Raw genomic sequence first — 26,321 nt, 5'->3', positions numbered from 1 at the left:
GTGGGCAATTAACCTAGTGGCTCCCTCTAGGAACTGGAAACATTTCTGAACATCAAAGGAGTTTTCAGACGCTAAAAATTCAAAGTCTGTCACACATTTCAGTACATTGTGTCTTCATGAACAACAGTCTCTGTGTGCTGGAGGGACAGGTCTGGTTTCATGAAGAGAGATGGAGCTGAGAATGAGTAGGAGAGTTTCCATTTAGGTCACCTGAGCACAGATGTCTACAGCTTGTTAGACTCCAAGCTTAGATTGATTTCAGTGGGACTTAGGCACTACTGCTTTTGAGGACATTGGCCTTAACTTTTCTGTATGTCACTTTTTCCACCTGTGCAAAAAAGCAGATGTTAAGTATGCAGTAGTGCTTTCACTGGCCATTGTTTGGAAATCTATGGATGGCAAGTATTAAAAATCTGTGTGTGATGTCAATCCTAAAGCAGGTTAAGGTGGGTGGAGTGGGAGCAATTTCAAAACAATCCCAGAGAGACAGATGATGACCAAATACCTCTTCCTTCTCCCTTCTGTACAAAGACCAGCAGGGGACTTGCCAGGGCTAGGATCTCATCTCCTACAGTGCATGTGCAGCCTTGCACACAGAAAGAAGCTGCTACTGCCACTGCTGATAATGACACGGTGCAGTGCAGTCTCCTTCTGTGAATACAGTGCCTGTGCAAGCTAAGTCAGGAAGCTCTGCCTTAAAGCAAAGACATTTCCAGCTAAATGACTGCTGGTCAGGCTGAATCCTATTGAAAAATAAATCTGTACATCTCTCATTGTCACAGTTTAATGCAACGGGAAGAATAAAACATTGAGCTTCTGAATGTGGCACAAAAGCAAAATGTTAGTGCTACAGGCAGGATTATGCAAAAGAATTGCCACAAAGTTTGTATCTAACACCTCTGTCAGGTGTTGTTTGTGTTCTCTACCCACTAATTTTTATATTGTCATATTATTAACTGGTTTTGATAGTATGGAAGGGGCTTCTAAGCTCCTCCTTCATCTGTGCTCTGTTGATCAAAGCATGTGAGAGATAATGTTATCACCAGCAAGAGAATAAAACTTTTGTAAAGTAATTTTTCCAATCTTATATCAGGTTTCTGATTTCTAAAGTAGAATGAACAGAACCAGTAGCTGAGAACTGCAGGGATTAATTATCCATTCACACTTGCCTAAAAATGTTATACCATAACTATTACTTTGATACGTCTTACATGTAAAATGAAGATATAACACAAAATTGTTTCTCCTAGGATCAATATAAGTAAACTGTGTTATTTTACCCTAAAGAGGGTAATCCTCAAGGTCCTTTAAAATATTCTGTGATCACAGTTTAGGGCAAATTTGGGAGAAAACTCTAAATGGAATTCAGGGCCTGTGGGTTTATGCATTTTCTTTTCCTCTAAGGCTCTGTTTTTAGTAGGTGGCATTTGTGTATTTCTGCAGGATCACTTTTCACACTGTGAATCAATGCAGCAATGTTTTCTGTCCACATAATTCAGTCAGAAAACTAGTTTTATTATTAAAGGAGTACAGTAGCTGAGTCGAGGGTAATGAATGTGTCAATCACAGGGCCCAAATCAAGGTTCAGTAGCTGGAGGAACAGCATTATTTTGATGAACATGAGAATTAAAGTTGTAGAATAATTGTAGAATAAATTACAATTCACAAAAGTTAGTAAGGCTTTAAGTTGCTTTAATAACCATAATGCAGATGTCTTCTTTGACTTTACATGAAAACAACAGTTCCTTGGAAAATTTTCTGCCAAGATAATTTTGATTTCATAGTATTAATTTTCAGACACTGATTTTTTAAAAGGTGCTGATACAGGTCTGCTGTCAGCTGTATGGTACCTACACACCTCCCTTCTTTGTACACAGTTTCCACCACCGTTTTCTTTGGCTGACCACAAAATGCTTGGGTCAGAGCCACTGCTAGGGGCTTGTATTTTCATCAGAACACCCTGTTGTTCTGTTTCTGAATTCTTGGAGGAGATCATATTCTTTTCTTCAGGTTGTTCATGGTGTATGTAAAGGTTATTCCAGACACAAGTGGTCTCACTGAAGGAGGAAAATAGTTCCTGTTAGCAGCTGGATTTGGATGGTAAGCAGATCTTTTCTTGGCTGAAATAGCTTGTGATTGAGACTAATTCTGTAAGGAAGAAATTGTTTGATCATCACTAGTAAATGAACAGGCGCTTTGGAGTGTGCTTTCATCACTGTAATGGTACCAATATTTTCGGTGGGCTTCTACAAATAGTCCCAGTAATATTTAATGAGAAAATAATACCTATTCATTACCTGTGCCACTTTTCCCCAAGTTTCATGGTTAACAACCTGGGCACTTATTTACTTGTGCATCAGTCTACCTTCTGCTTGTGTTCAGAGGGCATTTTACTTGGGGAGCCACTTCAGCAGCATCAAACCTGGATTAATGACAGCATGTTCTGGTGAGATTCTACCTGTTTTAGATCAATTTTTTTTATATAGAAAAACTGACTGTTCTAAGCTGGATTTTATTTCACATTAGTCTCTTTTTAAAATGTGTAATTCCTTTCTAATTTTAACCCAAGGTGTGGGCTGCCACCACAAAGGACAAGTCTATCTCTACTTTTTCCATGATCCCATTAATTTATAAATAGAAAAGTTCCCTGGTCTGATTACCATGCTGGCTGGGAATACATATCTAGAGTGCTTAGAACTGTAGATTATCCCCTGGAGCAGCAGCCTGTATTTACATTACCTTAAAGTGATTGTATAACTGGAATTAGGGGCCCAGCCACCCACCACCCACTTTCACTGAAAGTCTTTTATTATTCCCAACAAAAGAACATTTATGTGCAGACAACAAACCTTGAGCCAGTACTAGGAGTGCCTCCATTTCCTTCATTAATTAAGGCAGCTATGTTAAACAATAAGCCAAATCTTTTCCATATATGAGCTTGACTCGGATTTTGTATTCTAATCTTCAAAAGAAATTCCTCTGCTAATTTTCTAGGTTTTGGGAAATTTCATTGGCATTTGTAATACTGCTTTTCACAATTTGTTTATCAGCATATTGCTTTAATTACTTGGAAATCAAATATATTGGATGAATATCCAGAGACAATAAATGTCCCAAGGCTACTTTAGCACCCACCCATTCCTCATCTACTTGCACCTGGCTGTTTTGTTTCAAAACCTGGCTGTTTTATTTGGCCCCAACACATGGAAACTTTCTTCCTTTCAGGAGTCCTGTTAATGCTTTGAGTGAAAAATGACCTTGAGCGCTGTCCTTGGGAAGAGTGGTTATCCCGTGTGCTCTCCTGAGCTGGAGCCCTCCAGCTGCATAAGGGATACTTGTGGCAGAAGCCCAGGTATAGAACAGCTCTTCTGGCTCAGACACTGAAGGTCCTGTTTCAGGTTTCAGCTGTTCTACTGATAAGACTGAAAGAGAAGAAATGTTTGCACAAGTTGCCAGCAAATCTGGCCTTGATTTGAATGGAACTGTCAATACAGGCACAGCAAATTATTATAATTTTAAAAAAGGCACCACAGAAAAGCAAAGAATCGCTGTATCAAACATCTTGTTCAGACTTGTATCCTGGCTCCAACCATTACGAACAGAAGGAAAAATGGAAAAGTCTAACAGGAGATGGCAAGTAGTCATGTGTGACCAAAAGAGTCTCCAAGCTGACAGTAATTTGTGAGTCACGAATTTGTAGAACTCTGCACACTGATGCCAAATTTTAGTCTGTTTTTCTGCCAAAGTAATATATTTGTTTTGAGAGCTCCTTCTTTATTCCTTTCAGTAGGACCTGCTGCATCTATAAACCCTCCACTAGCCTATTGGTTATAGTTGAAAAACAGTTTTACTTTTTATGCCTTTATCTTTTCTATACTGTTTCCCAAAGTCTTTTTGGTTGCTCTGGTTATCCCTTTATTTTCTCTTAACCTACCAGAATTAATATGGACATGATGCCAGCTTTCTGAAGGATGTTTGCAAAACACAGGGAACAAGAGAGAGAGGAAGTGTTACCTCCCAGGAAACAAAACCCCAGTAACAGTTTTTAAAAACTCTTTAGCAAACCTATTTAAATGAAAATCAGACACCCAGTAATGTTTGGGGGGTGCCCAGTGAGTGTGATGAACATGTAGAGCAGACATGACATGGTCAAGCACAACATCCCTGACGCCTTGTCTGTTGCTGCTGTCATTAAACCAAAGGCACAGAATCTAACAGTGGGTGGTCTTGCTGTTATTTGTGCAGTGTCTAGGGACAACACTCCATGGCAGCTCTAACTTTTACCTTTGTTATTTGCTAATGGAAGGTGACAAGGCCTGATCTGCCACAGCAAGCTGGCAAACATTCATACTGTCCAGTAAACACTTTTGGCACTTGGAAGTAATATCTCTCTCATTATCTGAAGTGACTTGTGGGCTTGAGGGGCTGAAATATCAGTATTTTAGTATGTAAATAAAAATGTAAAACTATTATTACATTCTTTAGCTGTTGAATTATATTTGATTTTTTTCCATTTTTCATTTTAAGTGCATATGCACTTGAAAGAAGTGGAAATTATGCTTGTGGCAAAAAGAAAAATGTAAACCTTATATAAAAAAAAGACACATTTTTTAACATTTTTCATTCTTCTTAGCAAACAAAAAATACATTTCTATCAGCTGCCTATACTTAAGAAGTATAGCACTACAATCTATAAACACTACATACTAAATGTTTTGATTATGGTTGTGCAAACACCTTCCATCCATCAAGAATTAATAACTAGTTTTGCATTTTCTTTCAGCAGGAAAAACCGAAATCATTCAATTATGACCCCACCTGACTGCTCGAACACTCTCCCTCTTCTGGGAGCTTAAGTAGATTTTCTGTAAGACTCATTGTTTCTTCAAGCCAAGCCATGAACCCAGATGGCCTGGCTGGCCTTATTTGCAAGGGACAACTGGAACAGCTAGAGTGAAATGAGCATTCTGCCTTTTGGAAATGCTCAATAAGGCAACATCCTGGTCAGGGTCATTACCCCTTCTTGTAGTGGTGGCCTTTAACTGAAGTGCTGCTCTGCAGACAGGATTGCCTTTAGCAGTGGCCATTAATTTGCCTTTTCTGAGGAGGCACCGCCCTTCCTGCCAGCATTCCTGTCTCTTGGAATATCACTTTCCTTTCTAACTCAGACACCAGCCTCTGTCTGCCACTGCCCTTTTCCTGCTTTTAACAACTGTCCCTTAGAGCTTAAATGTTTCTGACTGGAAATGTTGACTCAAATCTAGTTTAATGATTTCAAGGCACCCTTGAACTGGATTTTAAAGGGAGAAACTTTATTTCTACTTGATCAGAATGCAGTTATTCTTGATTTGTACTAAGGCAATAGAGTGTTCTTCCCTTTGTTTTTATTTAGTATCTTTAGCTTTACCTGCTACTCCTGAAGTGTTTATTAGACCCTTCAATGCTTTCCAGTCATCAGGTCTATATGGAAAGATGTTTGTGTACCACATGAAAACCTAAGATATAAACTACAGATTATTCCACCAGCACCTGCTGGCATCGAAGTCCACGTGCTTGCAGTGAATTTTGCTCTACATAGTAAAGAGGGGATGGGAGACTTAAGTGTGATTAACCTACACCCCTCTACCTTCGTCATACCCTTCTGGAGGCTTTGCCAGCTCCCAGTGTACCTGTCCTATCTGCATGTGGGAGAGCAAATAGGAGAGAAGGGAAGGATAAAACATTATTTTCACATGCCAGAATATACAGGGAGACTTGGATTACTTTCCCTTGCAGCTCTCCTATGTTACCTCCAAGCTCAAGTCATTTGAGTTTGCTTAATCTTAGATTGCTTAATACATTTTAGGCTTAACAAGTGTTAAGGCCCAAAATGAAGTACTTTAGTCTGACAAGACAAAAAAAGAGATTAAAGGAAAAGAAAAACTGGAAGAGAATCATTGTAGACCACAGCCTAAGAAAATAAACTTTTCACTTCTATGTTGAAAACTTGCCAAAGAGTAAGACCTGGAAGGTATCAGTAATCAAGAGGGTGGAAATATTTGTCCCTTAGTATGACAATTTTTTTTCCCTTAGTATGGGAATTTTTTTTTTAATGTAAACATGTATTACTGATAACTAAAGAAAGACTCTGCCCTAGAGGAGCGTTCCCTGTCAGTGTGTCTTGCCCATTCTATTGCTGGTGTAAGAGGCTGCTTCTTCCTCAAAATTTTATTTCTGAAGCTTAGGCAAGATTTAGAACCAACATCACCTCCAAGTATTTTTTCATATTTCTTCATTTCTTCATTCATACACAAGACTTTCAGCATTAAGGTTCTTTTTTTGTCTGATAATTCTATATTGTTGTACCACTTGCATTTTTCTTTCATTTAATATGTTGATTTGAAAACAATTTTCTTTAGTTATAGTTAGTTCTTTACTCATCTCCAGCAAAAGAAGTTTTGTTGAAGGGTTTGTATTTCTGGAAGAGGTTCCTAAAACTTGTTTTCTACCTCATGTTTGGGACTTCAATCCATGCTGCTCTTTCCTTGCTCCTGACCTCATCGGCTTCCTTCTTCCCTCTCTGTTTCTGCTCTGCTAGAATGAATTGTATGCATAGGAAGGGATAGCATTGCTCAAATCCCTCTCAAAGTAAGGGAGATGGTGTCTGCCTATAGCAAGGGCAGGGAAAATGTCACTGCTATGTCTGTGATCATAAGCAGATTCCACAAAGTTTTGAAGCCTAATGTGTTAGACTAGAAAACAAACTGAATGAACCATGTGGTTTCAAAGCCCTTTAAAGAGAAGAGAACTGCCTATAAAACATTATTTTTAAGAGATTGTTGACAACATACTGGACTGTTTCTATGTGTAAGTTAGAGAAAGCCAAGTAGGGCACTGGTCTTTCAAGGTACTTTACACAGAAAGATTCCCTCTGCCCTTGCAAAGAAATCTTACAAGGTTTTCTGTTTAATGAAAGAACGTGATGGAATTGAGGCCGCTCTCTCCCAGGGATGGAGCCATGCCTGACAGCTGGATGCACTGCTGGGAGCTCCCCAGTGTGAGAGCTGACATGACCTGTACATGTCCCTTTTCTCTGCCTCATTGTGCCAAGCTTGCACTACCAGGATGCAGATGGTTTGGCTACTTGGCTTTGTCTTTTATTGTCCACCATTCAAAGCAGCTCAAACCTTTCTATAATCCTCCTCAGTTGTCACATTTTTGTGGATCTCAAGCTGTGTCGAACACAAACCAATGTGCTTGTCAGGAGGAGTGTAATCCCATCCGCAGCGCACAGGCAGCAAAAGTATGCCTAGGGCTTGTGCTCCGACAGCTCCCTTCAGCTGCTGGAGTTTATATCTCTGAGCTTGTCTATCAACTGGTACGGCCCTGAGAACACCATCAGCCTCTCTCCTATGATTTTGATGTGGATGCCTGAAAGGTGCATACTTAGAGTTTTAAAAATGCTGCAAAATTTCATAATGAAATAAATATAAAATATTTACAGGTATAAACCTGTAACTAGTTGAAAGTAGTTGACAGAGTTGCCAGCAGAATGAATAAGCTGTAAGACTACACCCCCTATTGAATTCCCAGTCCTCTCATGCCTGCATTTTAGTCCTTGCACGCATTTATACAGTTTCATCACCGAATATTCTCTAAAGTGATGGAAAAGCTTATATTCAGTTCACTCTAGTGTGTTTGATTTCACTTTCATGAGGACTCTGGGTTTTTTAAAATAGTGAAGTACAAAATCTATGGTAAATACATACCATAAATTTGTTGGTATTTCCCTGAACTGCAGATCTTTAATACGCTACTCTGACATTTGGAGTATGCCTAGAATTGATCTTGAAGCACTCAGCTTTCTCTTGCCTTCAGGTAATATTTTGGCCCTGAAAGAAAAATGTTAAGATCATAATTTGCCTTATACAGAACATACAGATAATTTGTGTTTGGATCACTAAAAAATCACCCTCTAAGTTGCTGGTCTACAAAATTATTAAAAATAAATAGTAATTCTTAAGCTCAGAGGAAATTCTGAAAATAAGAAACAAGTAGTGCTACTTAGGCATCCAAAATAGGGCAAGAATAAAATAATCCAAAAGTCATCCAAAATAGGGCTGCAGCAAAACAGCACAAGTGGTAACTTCACAGAAGAGAGTGCCAAGAGCTGTGCTCTGAAATCAAATTAATCTGTTTTCCCCTTCAGACTTCTGCATGGAGCTGTGAATGCTTTGCTTGGATATATTTCTCTGAAATGCAACTGTTCCGTAGTAACATGAATAATTCTACTGTTACTGTTTAAATAAGGATTATTATGTGAATAACCCATTAGGAACTGCATCCTCAGAAATAAAGGCAGATAATGTGGGAAGAAGAGGTTTATTTTTGTAATTAATATTGCAGAGGTATTTAAAACACAACCCCAAAAACTAAGAGTGGGCTAAAGACCTGTGCTGGATCTTACACACGTGGAAGGTGAGTGTGTTATTTGAATGCATGGTCGTGCCAATAGAGTAATAAGCTGGTGAACAGATCCTTGGCACTGAAAAAAATAATCAAAATATGAGGATGGCTTTGTTTGCTTCAAACGCTGCCTGGTTTTAGGAGATCTTTTAGTGAGAGCTTATTTCTATGTGTGGGAGGAGCTGGGGAAGCAGTGGTTTGAAAACACCTTCAAATACTTGGAATAAACATCAGAACTTGATCTGACTTACAGTTTTTTGACTCCTTTAGCTAAAGATATTAATTTGGATTTAGTTTTGCTGCAATTAGGAAGGCACTAGCTTCACTAAACTACCACTTATAACTCCCTTCAGAAACCTGGATTCTCATCATGATGCTGTGAGTGACTCCGTGTCTGCACCTGATGTTTAAATAGGGCTAATTCCCAACAGTGCTAAGGTCAGGTTTCTCACACACAGGAATTATTCCACCTTTGTGTTCTCCCCTGCTCTACTCACTGCTCTGCAACTCTAAGCGTCTCCTGTTATTGCTCTAAGTGTATTAAAGGGAACAGTATTTTGACAGGCTAATTTAGCAAAATAAAAACAATGCTCTGTAAGACAAAAAAAAACCCAAAAAACCAACCAAAAACCCAGTTTTCAAGCTTAAAAGCATGTTACTGCAAATCCTTGAATGCTACCTCCAAACACACCCTGTTTTAGATCATCTCAAAAAAGCAGCTCAGAAATATTGCTAATAGCAGGTGTATGTCAGCCCTGGGATAGGGACACTCATCAGGACACCCCAGCATTGTGCAATACCGTCAGCATTGAAACTAAACCAAGAAAAGGGACCTGAGATTCTAATACTGCAAAACACATTAAGGCTTGTGTGGTTTGGTGGTGTTATTTCTTTGTTGGATGAATGCTACCTTTACCACTCATCCACTCATTTCTCTTCCCTTCACCCTCTGAAGTGTATCTTGCTTCAGTTGTGCTCCTTGGGTTGCTTCTACAACTCCAGTTGTTCAAGCAGAATGAACACACTCTGAGGGTTGCAGTCTGGAGGGTTGCTGCCCTCTCTTCCTGGTGGTGATCCTACATCAACCCTGGAGATCATTCTGCTGCAGATGAATTGGATCAGAAATCTGTTACCACTGATAACTTACTTATACAGAAGAGCTCTCTTTAAGGGCTAGCACCTGCACAAGGAAACGGATGGAAACAGGAGGATGGCGCAGGGTGGAATTTGGGACTGACCTTTCACAGCATCACGCAGTCAAACTGGCTTAATTTGACTGTGAAACTGCAAAAGAACTGGGATACGTGAAATGATCCTTTTCAAAATCACCTTCAGATCCGCAGCTTCTTTTTTTTTTTTTTTTTTTTTCTTTTGCCCCACTGACCTACTTTGCAGCAGTTACACAAACAACTGCATCAGCACATGCAAGGACCTGCTGAGCTGTGGTACAAAGATCTGTCACCACAAAGCAACTGTGTAGACAGTGAGCTTTTTAACCTGCATTGCTGCCAGAGGAAATTTTCAGAGTGTTATGTGACATGACAAAAAGGATGGAAGCTGTCAAAGTCAAGCAAAGAAATGCACTCCCTAATATCTCATAATGAGCAGTTCTCAAAGCATTTCCCATCTCTGTAATATATGCAAATTGTGTGTATTAGGATTCAAATTAGGCACTCATTTGGAATACCTAACTTCTGCTTCTGTTTAGTGTATTCCCCTTCTGTTGCTGGGTTTTTGAAGAGTATGGGTTCCTTGACAATCATAGCTTACACTGGAATTTTGGGACAAATTTTGCACTAGGAGCTCAGGCTAACCACTGCAATGGTTTGCTGACAGGTAAGGTCTACTCTCCAACAATGTCTCCTGGCATTCAAAACTGGAGCATGGCCTCTACAACTGAAGTTGGGCTACTACCTAGCTGATTTGTGGGCTGCCTGCATTTCTTCTGAAAATGAATGAGATATATAAGTTATTTAAACATACGGCTAATTTTTTTATATATATATATATACTTGATTTACCATTGACCAAAGTGACAGTTGATTAGGAAAGTTCCTACATCACACTGGACTCAAAAAGAGTTTGTAACCACCGTTTCTGTTCAAAAGAAAGTTCAGGGTTAAATATTTAGCTTCCAGGAATTGCCTACACTAGCAGCTTTTAACTAATTTTGAATCTCTTATGGACTTTCCAGGGAAAATGCAGAAGCCACTATTAAGAAGCAAGCCATACTCTGAGCTGATAGAAGACTATGTTGCTGCCCATGGCTGAGGCCCAGGCACCTAAAGGAGGGAAGGCACCTCAGTTTGCTCCTGTTAACAGAGAACAAGTGGTCCCTGCATCTTCATCTGCTGCATCTGCCTTGCTTGCTTAACTTATTGCAACATGCAGGCCAAACAGGAAGGGCTGGCCAATGATCTATTTTACAGGCTTCCTTCTTTTCGTATTTTGACCATTGAACCAGTTTAAATGAAAGTGCTCCCCATGCTCAGGCACTTAAAATTACTAGCATGAAATGAGAGGACTGGTTATTCCTTTGAGGTGCTTCAACTCTTGGCAGCACATTCTTTACACAGCGTGGTGATTGCAGGGCTGCTCTGCGAATATTTATTTATTTTAAAAGGTGAGTCCTCATACAAGCAGTTGAAAGGATCTACCAGCAGAAGTGAAACTCTTGCATCAAATTATGCCACATTTTATTTGTTTTGTTTGACTGTCACGCTAACTGTGACTTAAATTTGATTCCCTTAGTATAATCTTGTTTCCAGGTTTACACGACAGCAACGTGCATCCAAACATCACAGGCAAGTCCGACTTCCAAAGATGTAAGACATCTTTACATTCCTCCTCTCAACGCTACATTTGTCTCTAACTGCAGCACATTTGTCATTAGTTTGAAAGAATCATCCCCCTGCACCGCATCCGCGCCCGCTTCTCCCCGCGATGAGAGACAACCCAGTTCTATTGCGCTCTGCCTGGCTCCAAAATCACCCCTCCCCCCGGGGCATTTAACGTTAGGTGGGTTAGTTCGAAGGCCGAGCTGTCGTTTGGGTCTGTGGGTCCGTCTGTCTGTCTATCTGTCCGTCCGTCTGTCTGTCTGCCAGCATGGGACAGAAGGCTCCCCCTCCCCTCAGGCCGAGAGCAGCGCGCGCCTCCAGCCCGCGCTCGGGGCGGAGCTCGCGCGTCACGGGCTGCGCGCGCCCCCGGCCGCGGGCGGTGACGTCTCGGCAGCGATGGCGCCCACGGGGCCGCCGGGTAACGAGCGCGAGCGCCGGGGGCGCGGGGAGACCGCGGCGGGGGTGGCCGGGCGGGCTGTGAGGGGACGGCGGCCGCGCCCTCCCCTCCGATTCCCTGGTGCTGCCTGCGGCACGGTGCAGGGGGGTTGTCACTTTCGCACCGCGTGTAACTTTTTTGCAGAAGCCATGTGTGGCGTGTCATGAGTGAAGGAGTGAGGGAGTGAGGGAGTGAAGGAGTGAAGGAGTGAAGGAGGGCGCTTTTTGGCGCTGGCCCCTTGAAGCAGCTGCATCCTGCCAGGGAGGGGTCGGGAGGGATCTCCAGGGTACCCGCACCGACCCGTCCGGCGACACAGTTATGGCGGGAAAGTGAAAACTGGGGCTCGGTGAGAGGGGCTGGGTGTGCTCTAGCTGCTCGGGGCTATAATTCAAAAGTGCTATTTCACGGGTTAAACAGAAGTCGTTGGATGGGGACGATAAGTAAAATTACAGCTCCTATTTGGCGTTGGTGTTTTAAAATGGACTGGTCTGTTAGCGGATGCTTTCAGTGGTGCTGCCTCCATCAGAGATCCCAAGCATTTCCCCTTTTAATACCCGTGAGGGAGTGCCTGATGGTGAGCCTGTGCCTCAGCTCGGGCTTGCATCCCTCGGCATGTCAGAACAGGCCAGCAGTCCTGCTCGGCACCGACTCCATAGCCAGCTTCTCTGCCTGAGATTTCTCCAGGTTCCTCTGGCAAAGAGGATGTTGACGTGACCTGCCCTGCCCTTTCCGCCGTGAATTTGGGGCCAAGCCATGGTCTAGCGATTGCCCTGCTGCAGAACCGAATGGGTTTGGCTGAAATGGGAAGCGTGAAGGTGTTGTGGCAGCGGCTTGAGAAGTGGTGGCAGTGGGAGAGATGTTCTACATAGATAGAAGCAAAAATTGCATGGCGGGGATATTTGTGGAGCCCCAGGGAGCAGGCACGAGGCAGTAGGTGGTGGTGTGTCCCTCTGGCAGTGGGGTAGAGGACCTGGGTTCAGGAGTGGGCTAGGAAGAAGCTGAGCACAAAGTTTCTCCCTAGCCTTTGAGGCGCAGGGCATCCCACAAAGTGAGACCATGCAGGCCTGTTTCCCTGTGAGTCTTGCCTGAAATGATTATCTGTTGTGAACAGTTTAATGTCAGGAGATGAATAGTTGTAGTTATACCGCAGGGAGCTTTATAAACCTGGGATTTGTGTGTTTAGCTAGAGATAATGGGCACAGCTGACAAGATGCTGCTATCCTGAAAATTTAGTGACACCTGTAGTGATTGATTGCCTCTCAAGCTAACTTTGGAAGTGCATGGGCTACATAAGTATCTTGTCTGTTTGCTGTGTAAGAACTGAATGGTTCATAAGACAGGTGCCTCCATGGAAATGTTAGTGAGGTGCACATAGGAGCCCAAGGTGAAGTGGTAAGGTCTAATACTTCTCTCTTTGGACAAGCTGAGTAATAAATAACATAGCAACAGGGTGCTGCTGCCCACTGTTGCAGAGGACCTGTGTTACATCTGTTGCTACAGTTCATGAAGCTCCTATAATTGCCAGAGGGCATCCAGTTGAAGACAGTTTAATTAATTGAGCAGCAAATATTGCTGAAGTTATCATGAGCTGTCTGTGGCAGGCTGATAGCAAGAGCATCCTTTCTAGGTACTAATACTGTAAATTCTGCATGCTGCACAGTAATTTTTTGAACGATGAGGGGACTTGTGCTTGGAGCTGTTGGGGCGGGAATGCTGATTTGTTGAATTTGGATGTGCAAATATGGAGGGGGCCCTGTTTCCAGTCAAGAGAGGAGCTGGTCAGTCTAGGAAACTGCGGGTCCTGTGAGTGCCTCTCTGCGTGGTTCTTCTGCTTGTGTTCTGGCACATTAATGTGATAAAAATACTTCAATATTGTCACAGTTGGGTTGCTCCTTTATAAAAGCTTTGGGAACAACTTGTAATCCTTTATTCCCTTCCAAGTAGTTGTATACTAGACTATTTTATACTGAAAATAAATTTGTAGTGGAAGTGCATCAACAGTAAAAAACAATACCTTTTGAGAATCATTGCAGGCATCACAGAAGTTTGGTTTAGAGCAAATTGCAACCTTTGGACTCCTGTTTCTTGTGGAAAACACACATCCCTTCAATTCTGCTCATATGGCCTGTATGTGGTTGGATTGGGATAAGGAGATAAAGGAACATCATCTTGACTTATTCCCTGACTGTTTAGTTGCTTCCATTGTGAAAACTGAAAGGTTACAGTTGGGAGAAGTTTCTAATTGTCAGCGAATGACTATAGGGGTGAACAGCTACCCTATCCTTATAGGGTAAAAGTATAGTAAAAGTTCTTGTAACTCAGATAATTTCTCTGTTGTGGACAAGTAATTCCCTTGTTCATGTGATTTCAAGACAGAGTTTTTACCTTGGGGAAGTAAAGCAGGGTATTAGGATTTTTTTATTTTGCATTCTGTATCCCATTGCCTTTTAGGCCAGTGCCATTATTTTTTTTCATTTGATATAGTCTTCTAAACTAATTCCAGCCCTACAACACTCTGTGGTAATGGGCTCTATGTTTTAAGTTTCAGTAGAGTGTAAAATCAAGGTAATTGGTCCTAGGTCCTGTTACCACTGCTGGTTTGCTACTATTTCTGTTATAGCTATAGAAGCAGTTTGTTCTCCTGGACACTTCTGAATGGAGAAGGATATCCATTTCCCAAAGCTCACCAGTGACCTTTATTAAACCAAATTTTCATCAGCTCCTGGCTGAGCAGAGGTAGGAGCAGGGTTTGTAAAACAACAAAAAAGGAAAGGCTGACCTGATTTTTCCTTGCTTAGGAATTTGTCCAAACATTTTTTTGTTTTGTTCTGTAATATTCTGTACCCATTTTGTGCTGGAGAGGGGAATTGCATGGGCTGAATGCTGAATTAAGATGATGGTACTTGTTAGTAGAATGGACTCTGAGCCTCCTCCCTGCTTTTGTTCCAAGGACAGAGTTCAGCACTTCCTAGCATGGCTTTTTGAATCAGTCTTTGATTTCTGTAGTGTTTTTGGACCTGTTTGCAGACTTTGTTTTCAACTTTAAATTGTACCATCAATATGGCAGGACATGACTTCAAGTAGTGCATGCTCCTGATAGAAGAAGAGTCAGATGTTATTCATAGCAAGGACAGGTAAATTGGGTTTTGGTAGGCCTGGAGCTGTTGCATCCCTGTGTAAAACAGAGTCTGCATACCTGTGGCACTGATGGCCACCCTCATGATTCCTACCCTGTTTCCTGCAGCTTTTTGAGATGCTGCTGAAGAAGCACAGATTTTGAAAAATTCAGTAAGGCTGTTGCAGTGAGACAGGGATCTGTGCTCCTACGAGCAGAAAACCAAAGACTGCTCATTGTTTCTGTTCAGTGAAGCGAGCAGTAGAGAAACCAGAATGGACCATGCGAAGTACAGGATTACAACCAATGGGTAAATCTTTGCTTCCCAGTGTGGATGAGGAGATAGTTGGGAAGCACATAGTTTAAAGCCTATAGAAAGCAGGACTGGTTTTGGGAGGGCTCCAACAGCCCGTCTCAGCTGTCTGGGCTGCAGCTCTCAGGGCCAAGGAGTTGGCGTAGGAGGCTCGCTAAAGCACCAGTGAGCTTCAGTGCCTGCGTGTCTCACTGGGCTGTGGCTCTTGGAAGCACATGGATTACACTCCATTGGGAGTCTGTGCTGCAGACCTACTTTTAGATACAGTTTTTCGTGTCTTGCTTCTAAAAGCCTTTAGCTCAAGGATTGATACTATTCTCATGAATAATTTGATGGTTTAACTTGAGTAGATTTAAGCTCTTATGTAAGAACCTGCTGAGCCTGCCTGTGTGGTGTTAAAACTTTCAACTTGAAGCAAGGGTGCCTTACTTTGTGGTATTTTAATCTGCTCTCAGATGCTTCATACTTACTAGAGAGCACATTTTCTTTGACTTCTCTTCATGCTGAGACTACTTCTGATTTAGAGCTGTTTTTCCAGAGTGTTGGTATAAATGTAGCTTTGCAATGCTTTCCTCATGGCCTCAGCTTCTCTCCAGTACATTGCTTTTTAACAGTACTAATGTCAAAAGAGAAGATTCATTGTACAGATGCAGAAGGAAATAAATCAACAGTTGCCAGTGATTTTTAAGTAGTATTGTGTGTAGTAGTAAGTTATGTTGTAATGAGAGATGAGGATATTTTTGTGCCTTGGAAAGAATTAATTTTTTTAAAAGGGCTTTGATAGTTCATAACCTAAAAACAAAACAAGTCTTGAAGAGTAGGATGAAGCTGAATGAAGGAAACAGATGTAGAATAGCAGAGCATTCACATATTCGTGAAACATCAGTGGGGTCCTACTCTTGTAATTTGGATTTTTGGTAAAGAGGTTGTTCGATTATTTTGCTATATATACAATCTTACCTATTGTAATACCTACATATATGTATATATATGTGTACATCTATATATGTATATATAGATGTATATGTACCTATATGTATGTAATGCCTATAAGTATCTAAAGGGAGGGTGCCAAGAGGATGGATCCAGGCACTTCTCAAAGGTGCTAACCAACAGGAGAAGAGGCAATGGGCAGAAACTGATGTGCAGGAATTCCACCTGAATATGAGGAAGAACTTCACTGTGAGGGTGACTGAGCACTGGAACAGGTTATCCAGACAGGTTGTGGACTCTTCCTCTCTGGAGATACTTAAGAACTCCCTGGTCTCAATCCTGTGCCAGGTGCTCTAGGCTGACCCTGCCTGAGTAGGGAGGTTGCACCAGATGATCCCCTGCAGTCCCTTCCAACCTGGCCCATTCTGATTCTGTATGTGTGTTTGCATTCTGAAATAATTCAGTGTATGTTCTAAAGGGGAAAAGAAGAATTACTGTTGGTGTGGTCTTGGGGATTTTATTGGGGTTTTATGGAATTTTTTTTGTTTGTTTGGGGATTTTGTTTGTTTGTTTTTTTAATGCCTCAGATGAAACTTTTTGCTTAATGTTTGGGATGAGCTGTGTTTGGAATCTTGAAGCAGTTCTACATCTTTATTTCTAATGATAGTGCTGAAGTGTCTACAGTATTTTGTTTTAGTCATGGTTGGATTTACCCTGCTCATTATCTTATAAATAACCGTGTGATTTGCCTGATCTATTTTCCTCTGGCATTGTGGAGGAAAAGGGTATCTTGTTACATTTATGCAAAAGAAAGTAAAGCCTGGCTATTATCTGTTAGCATATCTTGGTGTTTGTCAAGTTGTCATTTACTACTGTAATCCTAAGGGAATTTAGGATTCAGTTGAAAAATTGTTTTGTTTGCTCAGTTTATTTCTCTGTATCATTATGATATAAGCAATTAGAAGAATAGATGTGGGTATTTGTTGTTTGTTTTTAATGAAGTTTACTATTTCTGTTTTGCACTTGTGTACCACTTAGAGTGTTGTGTCTGCTACCAAGAGGCAGCTCTGCATTGCCATTCAAACATTGGTGGGGAAATTATCACACTTCTCAGTTTTGGAAACTAGTTTACATAGAGATTTTCATGTATGCCCTTGTGAACTTTGGTTGACTGCTTGTGGGTGACTGTCCTTAGGTAAAGGACCAATTGAGCCTAATTGTATTTAGACAGATGTAGCTGTTACCTTACATCAGGTAATAGGAACTGCAGGTGAAGTGAACCAGTTACTGTCTGATTTCAGCAGAGGATTGGTTACTTTGTTCTTGAGTGGAAAGAGCTCAGGTTGGCCATGTGTATAGATAGGGAATTTCAGAGCTACTTAATATTTGGTTTATCTTTTTCCAGCAGATCCCAAGAAAAGTGTGGAAGATGAAATTGAGGCTATTCTACAGGAGCGGATAATGGTTTTGGATGGGGGCATGGGGACCATGATCCAGCAACATGCGCTGACAGAAGAGCATTTCCGAGGGCATGAATTTAAAGATCATTCCAGGCCTTTGAAAGGCAATAATGACCTTCTCAGTATAACTCAGCCTGATATAATCTGTGACATACACAAGGTAGGTGGTTCTGCTTTCTGTCTCTCGACAAGAAGAAGAGGGAGACCTTGGTCTCTGCACTCCCCTTTTCCATACCATAGGCTCCTGGCTCTCCACTGTCTTTTGGGGTTAGGGAAGAGAGTGCTAGGTAACCATGTGAAAAAGAATGAGCAGATTTGACTCTTCTGGTTGTGTGGGCACAGCATTTTTGTCTTGGTTCCTGATGTCACCCAGGCAGTGCTATTTTTAAATCCCTTTTTGACTTAAGTCCCTGATGTATTTCTATTAATTGTAGGTTCTGTTTTATTTCATCTTTATTTCCTCTTCTTATTATCAGCTAGCACTTGAAATGCATCTAAGTAGGACATATCTGAATTCTAGATGTGTTTCTATAATTGTGTATTAAAGGGCTGTTAAATGTGGCAGCCTGAAGCAGGCCTCTGTAGTTAATGAGTATATGTGCTTCCACAGTCTTGTTTTTTCCCTAGAATATTAATGTGTGTCTCAGAGTCTAACAGTCTAATCTGCTGATGATTAGGAATTTGCAAACAGATTTCATTGTTTTCCTGTCTTCAGTTAGACTTTAAAAAACAGCTCCCTAAGTCTTATATTTATTGAGCTGCAGGTATTCATAGGTCTTACTGTAATAATTGGAATGCTTGAATAGTGTTGCAGCTATTTGTTATTCAGTTGAAGCCTCATATCTGTTCTGGGCTTTTCCAATTATTTATTGACAAAATCTGTATTCCATTGATGGGTTATATATTTGGCTTATGTTGGTTAAACTTGGAAGGTAATCTGTATTTTTTAATTAAGTTTTAACTACTATTGTTTGTATTTTAAGAGTGATGAAGGAATCAGTCTTTGACCTATAAAAATTTTAGAAGGAAGTATTTGTAGATTGAGTTCAACTGAGCAATAGTGCTCATGAACCTTGGAATTTATAATAGCTTTGGTTTTAATAGGGTAAGCTGCTTTAACAGTTGAATTTGGCAGGTTTAGCAGAGCAATAGTGATGTGACTTGAGAACGTATGTATTGACTCAAACAAAGTAACCTGCTGTTATCTCTGTAATGGCCAGTTATAGGTGCTTTAGGAAGAGTGAAAAAAGAACTGTCTTTTGTGATCCCCATCCCTGTAGCAACTATTGTGTCAGAGGCTTTCTGAGCAATGGGTGGTGACTTCATATTTTACAGCTACCAGGGGTTATTTCTTCTGAGAACTGGACAGAAGGAACTTGCAATAATAGATGAAAATATTTGTACAAAGAAGTGTTTTGTTTTTGTTTTGTTTTATGAATGACCCAGTGAGTTAGATCTCACAGATACAGGTAGCTTAAAAACCAAATGTTAGCCATACCTTGGCTGGCAAAGTCAGATTCAGAGCTAAGAGATGTGATTTATTTTCAAAGGCAAAAATTAACTTCCTGCTTTGAGTATATTATTTCCTTCTATGGTGGTAGACAGTAAAGTTGGGAGGGCTTTTATACATTAAACATGTTTAGATAATTTTCAGAAAGTTAATGTTATTGGTATGAGTTTGTATATAAGAGTTTGTATATTTTCATGTATCTATTTGTAGATATTTTCATATATTTTCAAGAGGAGTTGAGAGAAAGCATATTTGTTTGCAGCAAAACGTGTTTTAAAACAAATTTATTTTTAGCTGTCATTTGGATCAAGATTTTATTTGCACTGTTGAACTCAATGAGTTCAGATGCTTCTTGTAGGAAAATCTGAGGGATTTATGTTCAACAGTAGCATCAGTATTTTTGATTAACTAGCACTTAAAGTGTTTTAGTTTCCTTGAGTATGATCATGCCAGGGTTCAAAGGGATCAAAAAAAATGAGTTAGGGAGGAGAGAAACTGATAGAGGTTATACAAATGCAGGCTAGAATCTGCAAAAAAGTTTACGTTTGCATTGATTGCAGTTTACTTCTGTGGGAATTAGACAACCAAAATGGAGCAGAAGTCTTAAATGTTATGTGAATCTCGGTCATTAGTTAAACTTTAAATGAGATCTGCACAAAACATAATTCTCCTAAGCTTGTATTCTGTCCCACTGTGCTCTTGTGCTGTACAAATCCCTTCAGAACATTTAAATTTTCTAATCTTTTCTGTTGTTTAATTTGGGCCTTTTCTGAGACTGCCCACAGCAGCCCTTTCTTGCTCTGATGGTGATTGGACTGTGTCTGACTATATCCCTGTGCAGAAATCTAAAATGTGCTCTGGTGTCAGAGGTGACTTCTATAATTGTCACTTGTTAATAGAAAGTGAGGCTGACATTGAAATTCTGAAAATTGGTTACATGGAATACTGCTATTGCTTTGGCGCTGTGCGTTTGAATAAAGCCTTTAGAGTTTGATCAGCTTCGAACTGGGAAATGATTAGTGACTTTTGGTCAACTGGATGAGGCAAAGTAGTGGGGTTACTTGAATTCCATCCCTCAGGCTTTTTTTGTTTCATGTCTTGCAGGAATATTTGCTGTCAGGCGCTGACATCATTGAAACCAACACTTTCAGCAGCACCCGAGTTGCACAGGCTGACTACGGCCTTGAGCATTTGGTAAGAATGCTAAAATATTTACACATTAAAATATTAATCATGTCCTAGCAACCAAGATTAGGTTGATTGGTATTGTGCTTATCGGCTGCATGCTGCCTCTCGAGCTATGTGATGGGATCATTTCTGCTGCTGTGGACAGTTGCACTTGCTGTGTCACAGACATAGTGTGCTTCTTGTTGACAGAGGTACAGGCAATAATACTTAGTCCCAGGTTTTTCTGAGCATTCCTGGGATCTCTCAGTTCTGTGAACAGGGATGTTTTGCTTCAGTTCTTCCAACTTACCAAATGCCACAATGGAACTGCTTTTTTCCTGGGTATTGCTTATGTGTTGTTTGTGCTGGTGTATGTAGAAGTCCTTTCTAGTTTGAATTTATTGTGCCAATTCTTTGTTAAATATTTTTTTGAGGGTTTTGGGAAATATGTGAAAGTAAATACTTGGAAATATACTACTTGAATAAAAAGTGAACTTAAGAGTAGGCTAATTTTGTCGTCAAAGTCCTGTCCTTCAGCTTCTGTTGAGATCAGCAGGATTCATTTACTATCTCAAAGAATGAAATTTTATGATTAGCAGCTCTAGGCTGGGGCATGCACGGGATGAACCTGCCATGTAACTTGGTTGCTGAGATCTATCGAGCTGTTCCTTTTGAAGCCTGGTGATGGTGTTGATACATACTTCTATGACTTGGGGAACCTTCAGAGTGTAGGGCAAGCTGCTGGATTCAGGTGTTGGGTTTCTTTGAGGATGAGTAACCTGGACTGAACTAAAGTATTTTTCTGTAATTGTTCCAGGCATATCGATTAAACAGAGTCTCTGCACAGGTGGCCAGAAAAGCAGCAGACACTGTAACTACTCAGACAGGTTAGTATTATTTGAACTTTTTACTTGTTTGTGGTTTTGATGATGCTGCAATCTTTGAAATGTTGCTAACTAGAGAATATCTTGATGGTTTACATTATGGGGATGTAGAATGATGCTGGGGATGTAGAATGATGCTGTGCATGTTTTTAAGTTAGGCACAGTAACAGCAATTTCATATCCCTGTTCATATCACACTGATTTCATTGTGTTTGGAAGGATCTAGTCCTTCTTCAGCACAGCTATCCTGTGCCCACCTGGTTTAGACTGCAGGTGATCCACATTTTCAGATGTGTTTTAGAGAAAATATATTCAGCAGGGACTGTACGACACAAGTCTTTGTACCCCAGAACTAGGATAGCTGATTGTAGGTAAATGTGGATTACCAGTTAATCCTAGTGTTTGTCTAGTGGTTTAACTTTATTCAGCAACTAGTGGAATCATCTTAGTATTTTGATTTCATTTCTACAGGTGCCTTCCAGGCATTATGTGAGAGGGGTTAGAGCTTCTTTACACTTCTGGTGACACTGCTGTCTTTCAAAGGCTTATTTCTGCTTGTATTCTACAATCAAACTGTATTTCAGGCTTACAGTGCTGCTTCTGTTCAGATAGCACTTTACTGATGTCATTCATAGTATGCAATAAAAAAATGCAATTTGGAATATGCTTTTAAAAAGTGGGGGTTTTATGACACATGCCAGAATATTCAAATAAGGCTATGTAGTGAAAAGTGCCAGGACAGTTCTATACTGTGTGTTTAGAGTGATTAAATGAAGTTTCTTGTGTTAAGAGACGAATGAGTCTTAGAAGAAAAATTAATTGAGACAGCTGACCTTTTCAGAAATGTTCTTCTGTACTGTGAGTATACATTGAACCTCCTGTTGGATTAAAATAAAAAAGTCGGCTGTGCTGGGTGATCCTGTGCTTATTAAACTCTAGATTTGAGACAAGAGTTTCATGTTTTATATTTCTTCATCCTTGAATGACATGTATGTCTTGGTGGTGTTGGAGGTATTTTACACTGACTGTGTCTTGGTCTAGGAATTAGGAGATATGTTGCTGGAGCCATGGGTCCAACAAACAGGACACTCTCTGTGTCTCCATCTGTGGAGAGACCAGATTACAGGAACATAAGTAAGTGTTTATAACCATCAAGTTATTTGACTCAGGCAGAAGTCTTGAAAGATGTTTCTCCAGATGAAGTTAACATCATTCCTGTTTTACAGCTTTTGATGAACTGGTTGAAGCCTATACAGAACAAGCCAAAGGACTTTTGGATGGAGGAGTTGACATCTTACTGGTGGAAACCATATTTGATACTGCCAATGCTAAGGTGAGACTTTTGTGGTAAAAACCTCATCACACTAATGTAAATATTTGGTGTACTACCTAAGGAAATTCAAAATATTTTTTCAGCTATCAGCTACTCTTTACTAGATACATGAGAAGACTCTTCAGTTGATAGCAAGTGGGTAGAATGTGAGGAGATGGTTTTTAATCAGCCTTTTCCAGGAGGTTTCTCTTTAATATGTGCCATTTGTATCTTTCTGGCTGTCTGTGCCAGCTGTCCTTTTCCCAGAAGCTGTGCTGTATTGCTTAACATCTCCAAATGCTTCTGATTTTATTTTTCACAATAAGCATGTCTGTCCAAAGGATGCTTGTGATGCCTACTGGGGAGGGAATGTCCAGTGAATCTGGTTTCAGGCATGGGAAGGCTTGTAAAGCTGTTCTATTAAAAGGTGTTTTTTGGGGGAAACTCTGCCATCAGTTTTAAGAAAGAACAATTTAGAACAGAAGATTAGAAAGGTAAAATGGAAGGAATAAAATGTTGAAATGTGCTACAATTCATGGGATTTTAACACCTCCTTCTTTATCTAATAACTTCTCAGCACAGGGGATGCAGTTGTTAGGGTACTTGCAATTGTCCTGTGATTTTATGTGCAAAAGTCTGTCTGGATATGTACACAGTGTTTCTCTGGGCTTTTGCCACAGGCTGAATAAAGTGTGCAGTGACATCACTTGCCCATTGCAGACCTGACCAGTCATCATGGAGGTTTGGCAAGGAGCCTATGGGCTTAACGTAATGCTAAAGGCATGTTCACAGGTAGCTTGCTTACCCTAAGGAGAGAGGACATTTTCAGGACTTTCACAGGAGTCATTTGCAGTTCTTACTGTAAAACTTTGTAGAAGGGTTGGAAACCTCTGGAAACTACATGTCTAAACAGCCTCAGGGGCAATGAATGTGTACTGGGAAGAGTACATACAACCACATTTGGGCTGCGAATTGTGCTAGAGATATGAGGGAGAAGTATGTGCTGATGTGATTTAGGTTTCAGAGTAGTCTTGGTCTTACAAGGTTTCCCTGTGGTACTTTCTTTCTACTTGTTACCAAAATGTGTTTTGGAACATCTGGAAGATGTTGGGGGTTAAGGGTAAAACTTCCTGAATGTAGTAAGTTCTGACAGCCATAGAATAAATAAATAAATAAAAGAGGGCATCAAACCTGTAGAAAAAAAAATAAATTAACAATCTGAACAACTCTCAAAACATCATTTATGTTTTGCAACATATTCTTCTGTAGGCTGCTCTTTTTGCACTCCAGAAGTTGTTTGAGAAAGAGTATGCTTCCCGACCCATATTTGTAAGTATATTTCAATATTTTACATATCCTTAAGCTACATTTGTGAACTAGCTGAGATGACAGTTGATTAAAGTGCTTTGAAATGAAGAAAATGAGTTTATTGGAAATTTACTTTTTTCCACATGATTGTGAAAGTAAAACCTCTTACAGTTTTCTGAAATCAGCCTTGTATAGCTCTGTTCAGCAGATCAAGCCATAGACTAAGGAATGACTTTATTCCATTGTGTATTTATTCTGTGTATTTCCACGAGAAAAGGTCTAATGATGTGTTTTTTTCAGGCTTGCAGTCTTGAGGGCAATAGGAACTAGTGCTTCAAGGATGAAATTAAGCAAATTCGGACATTTTCAAGTAGAATGAATGGCCATTTGAAGTCAGAAAAATCTGTCTTACTCCATATTCTTTCTCTGTCTTTTTCTGATAGTTGTCGCTCATGAATGCATTGGAAGAAATACAGAAAAAGAATAAGATTATTTTGGAAGTTCTGATGTATTCTTCCAGTTTTCTACAGTTTTCAGTCCAGGCTTTCTGATTTGTAGTTGGTGTCTTTTTGTAGTCTTTTGTTGAATGTGTTTATTCCTTCCTTGCATCTGTGTTCAAACCTGTGTGGGACCCAGGCATCTACAGAATAATCTGCCAGTAACTTTGTCAGCTTATGAATATGCTGGTTTGAAAGTTTGCTTACTTCTGGGCAGTCCACCTGATAACTTCTATTGTGTCTTGCCATTTATCTCTTGAAAGTGATAATGAGCAGCTGTTCTATGTTCCCTTTGCTGTATAGTCATGGCATTTGTAGTCCTTTGTGACAGCCTCCTTTAGTCATCTTTTTTTCAGCCTGATGAGTCCTCTTCCATTTAGCTGTTCCATTTGGTTCATTCATTATTGTCCCATTTTTGTTTTCCACTTCCTCAAGTCAGAGTGGAATGATAATACAAAACAGCATTCAAAGTGCAGACATCAGGGATTGTGTGATAGCCTAGTGATGTTCTCTGCCTTTTCCATTTCTTTTTTGTAGTTTCTGATGTTTTGCTTCATTGCTAGTGAGCTTGGAAATTGCATTAATAAAAGTCTCTTTTGTTACTTAGTTTAGCTTCTAGAACAATAAAAACTGGTTTGGAGGTGTCGTTTTGTAGAACTTTTGTGTTCACAACTTTGTACTTGGTCAGTTAGCACAGAGAGTTTTCTGGGTTGACTTTTTGTCTTCATTGCCCTGTACAGAGTGGTCCTTTAGCCTGGTTCTTCATTCTTTGTTTCCTTTTCAGTTCAGTTATGTTGAGAAGCTACGACCCTTAGCACAGCTCTCTGAGATTCTACTGATCCCTACCCTAACTGAGTACTTTGAACATGGGAAGTGGCATCAATATTAAAACATGCTTTGGAGTAAATAGTGGATTTACTTTCGCATGGAGTCTTATAAACCCATTCCATGTTCTGTTAGAAAAAGGCTTTTAGGCCTGCTGTTGTGAATGGTAGTCTGCAAATTAGTGCCCTCACTGAGATTCTCCAAACCATGCACTGGTTTTTTGTTCCCCCCACTTTCTTCCCATCTTTCTTTCCCTGGATTGGAACCGGCGTCTCCCAAACTGCTACCTCTGGCTCAGAACTGGCTCAGAGCTGGTGTTACCCCACTGCTCTGAGCCACTGGAAGGAACCCCTTCCCTGGAGAGTCTTCCTTCTCCCACACCTGGCAATGATACGGTGTAACCTCCTTTGTCCTAGCCATGCCCCCTCCTGGCTACTGCAAGAATTAACATTATCCTGACCAGAATCAGCACATTTGAGGAGCCTTTCCTGCTTTATCCAGATGCCTCCCAAATTCTCAACTTCACAGTTGTTAGTCGGGGTCAAAACGTTATTTATTATTTGCACATCTCTTTCTGTGTACTGCTAAAGAAGTGTGATTATACAGGTTAAAACTTATACTTCCACTACTAAGTTGCAACATTTGATGTTCTTTTGTGGTGAAAGGAGACCCACCTCTCCCACCTTTCCACCAACCGCCACCAAAGAACTTAATAGGAGTCCTGAGACCTGAAATAACTTAAATGGGGAGATGAGGAGAAGGTGAGTGCTGATAGCTGCCTGAACAAAAAACCCCTGTGGATTGGTTCAGAGGCTGTCATCAGAATGATGCCATGGTACTCATGCTGCCTGGTTGCTGGGTGGCTCAGATTAGTTTTCTCCTCTCCCTCTTTCTCTTTTCCCTGAGGAGTGGGGAGAGAAGGAAAGACAAAAAACCAGTCTTCTTTCTCCTAGAAAAATAGTTTAACATTTATACAATGAAAAGGATTTCATTTTTCTGTTTGAGTTGTGCCTCATCACCTTAAGTGGAACACAGGTCTCTCTACTTTGAGTTACAGCAGTTCATCCATTTTAATTTTCCATTTTGTCGTGCTTTTAATTCTTCTCTCTCTGTGTTCAATTGATATTTAGGTTTCTGGAACTATTGTGGATAAGAGTGGGCGTACCCTCTCTGGCCAGACAGGAGAGGCATTTGTCATTAGTGTTTCCCACAGTAAGCCACTTTGGTAAGGAAATGTATCATTCATTATCTTAGCTGATTATTTGTAGATTGAACTTCT

The 26,321-nt window shown here is 40.5% G+C and overlaps 1 protein-coding gene and 1 long non-coding RNA gene across 6 annotated transcripts in view; one reads left to right on the top strand and one right to left on the bottom strand.

The window, feature by feature from the left end:
• Positions 1-1,674: 1,674 nt before the first annotated feature.
• Positions 1,675-12,264, bottom strand: LOC111927026 (uncharacterized). The gene is made up of 5 exons (XR_015283355.1): positions 10,467-12,264; positions 7,749-7,871; positions 3,258-3,422; positions 2,298-2,422; positions 1,675-2,057 (listed from the first exon to the last, which is right to left on the bottom strand). It is a non-coding gene; the product is annotated as an uncharacterized LOC111927026 (long non-coding RNA).
• MTR (5-methyltetrahydrofolate-homocysteine methyltransferase) overlaps positions 11,465-26,321 on the top strand; it is a 50,324-nt gene continuing 35,467 nt past the window's right edge. Inside the window, exons 1-8 of one of the 5 annotated variants that reach the window (XM_086877717.1) lie at positions 11,465-11,700; positions 17,488-17,699; positions 20,154-20,243; positions 21,034-21,103; positions 22,142-22,234; positions 22,327-22,433; positions 23,682-23,741; positions 26,173-26,267. In XM_086877717.1, coding sequence (XP_086733843.1) covers positions 11,679-11,700; positions 17,488-17,699; positions 20,154-20,243; positions 21,034-21,103; positions 22,142-22,234; positions 22,327-22,433; positions 23,682-23,741; positions 26,173-26,267 — 749 coding nt within the window. In that variant the 5' untranslated portion in view covers positions 11,465-11,678. The other 4 variants (XM_086877720.1, XM_086877719.1, XM_086877722.1 and 1 more) reach the window with 4 other exon arrangements.

This window comes from Cyanistes caeruleus, chromosome 2, assembly GCF_971803275.1.
Source record: "Cyanistes caeruleus chromosome 2, bCyaCae1.hap1.1, whole genome shotgun sequence".
Classification (NCBI taxonomy): Eukaryota; Metazoa; Chordata; class Aves; order Passeriformes; family Paridae; genus Cyanistes; species Cyanistes caeruleus.
This window is presented reverse-complemented; position numbering and strand designations above follow the sequence as displayed.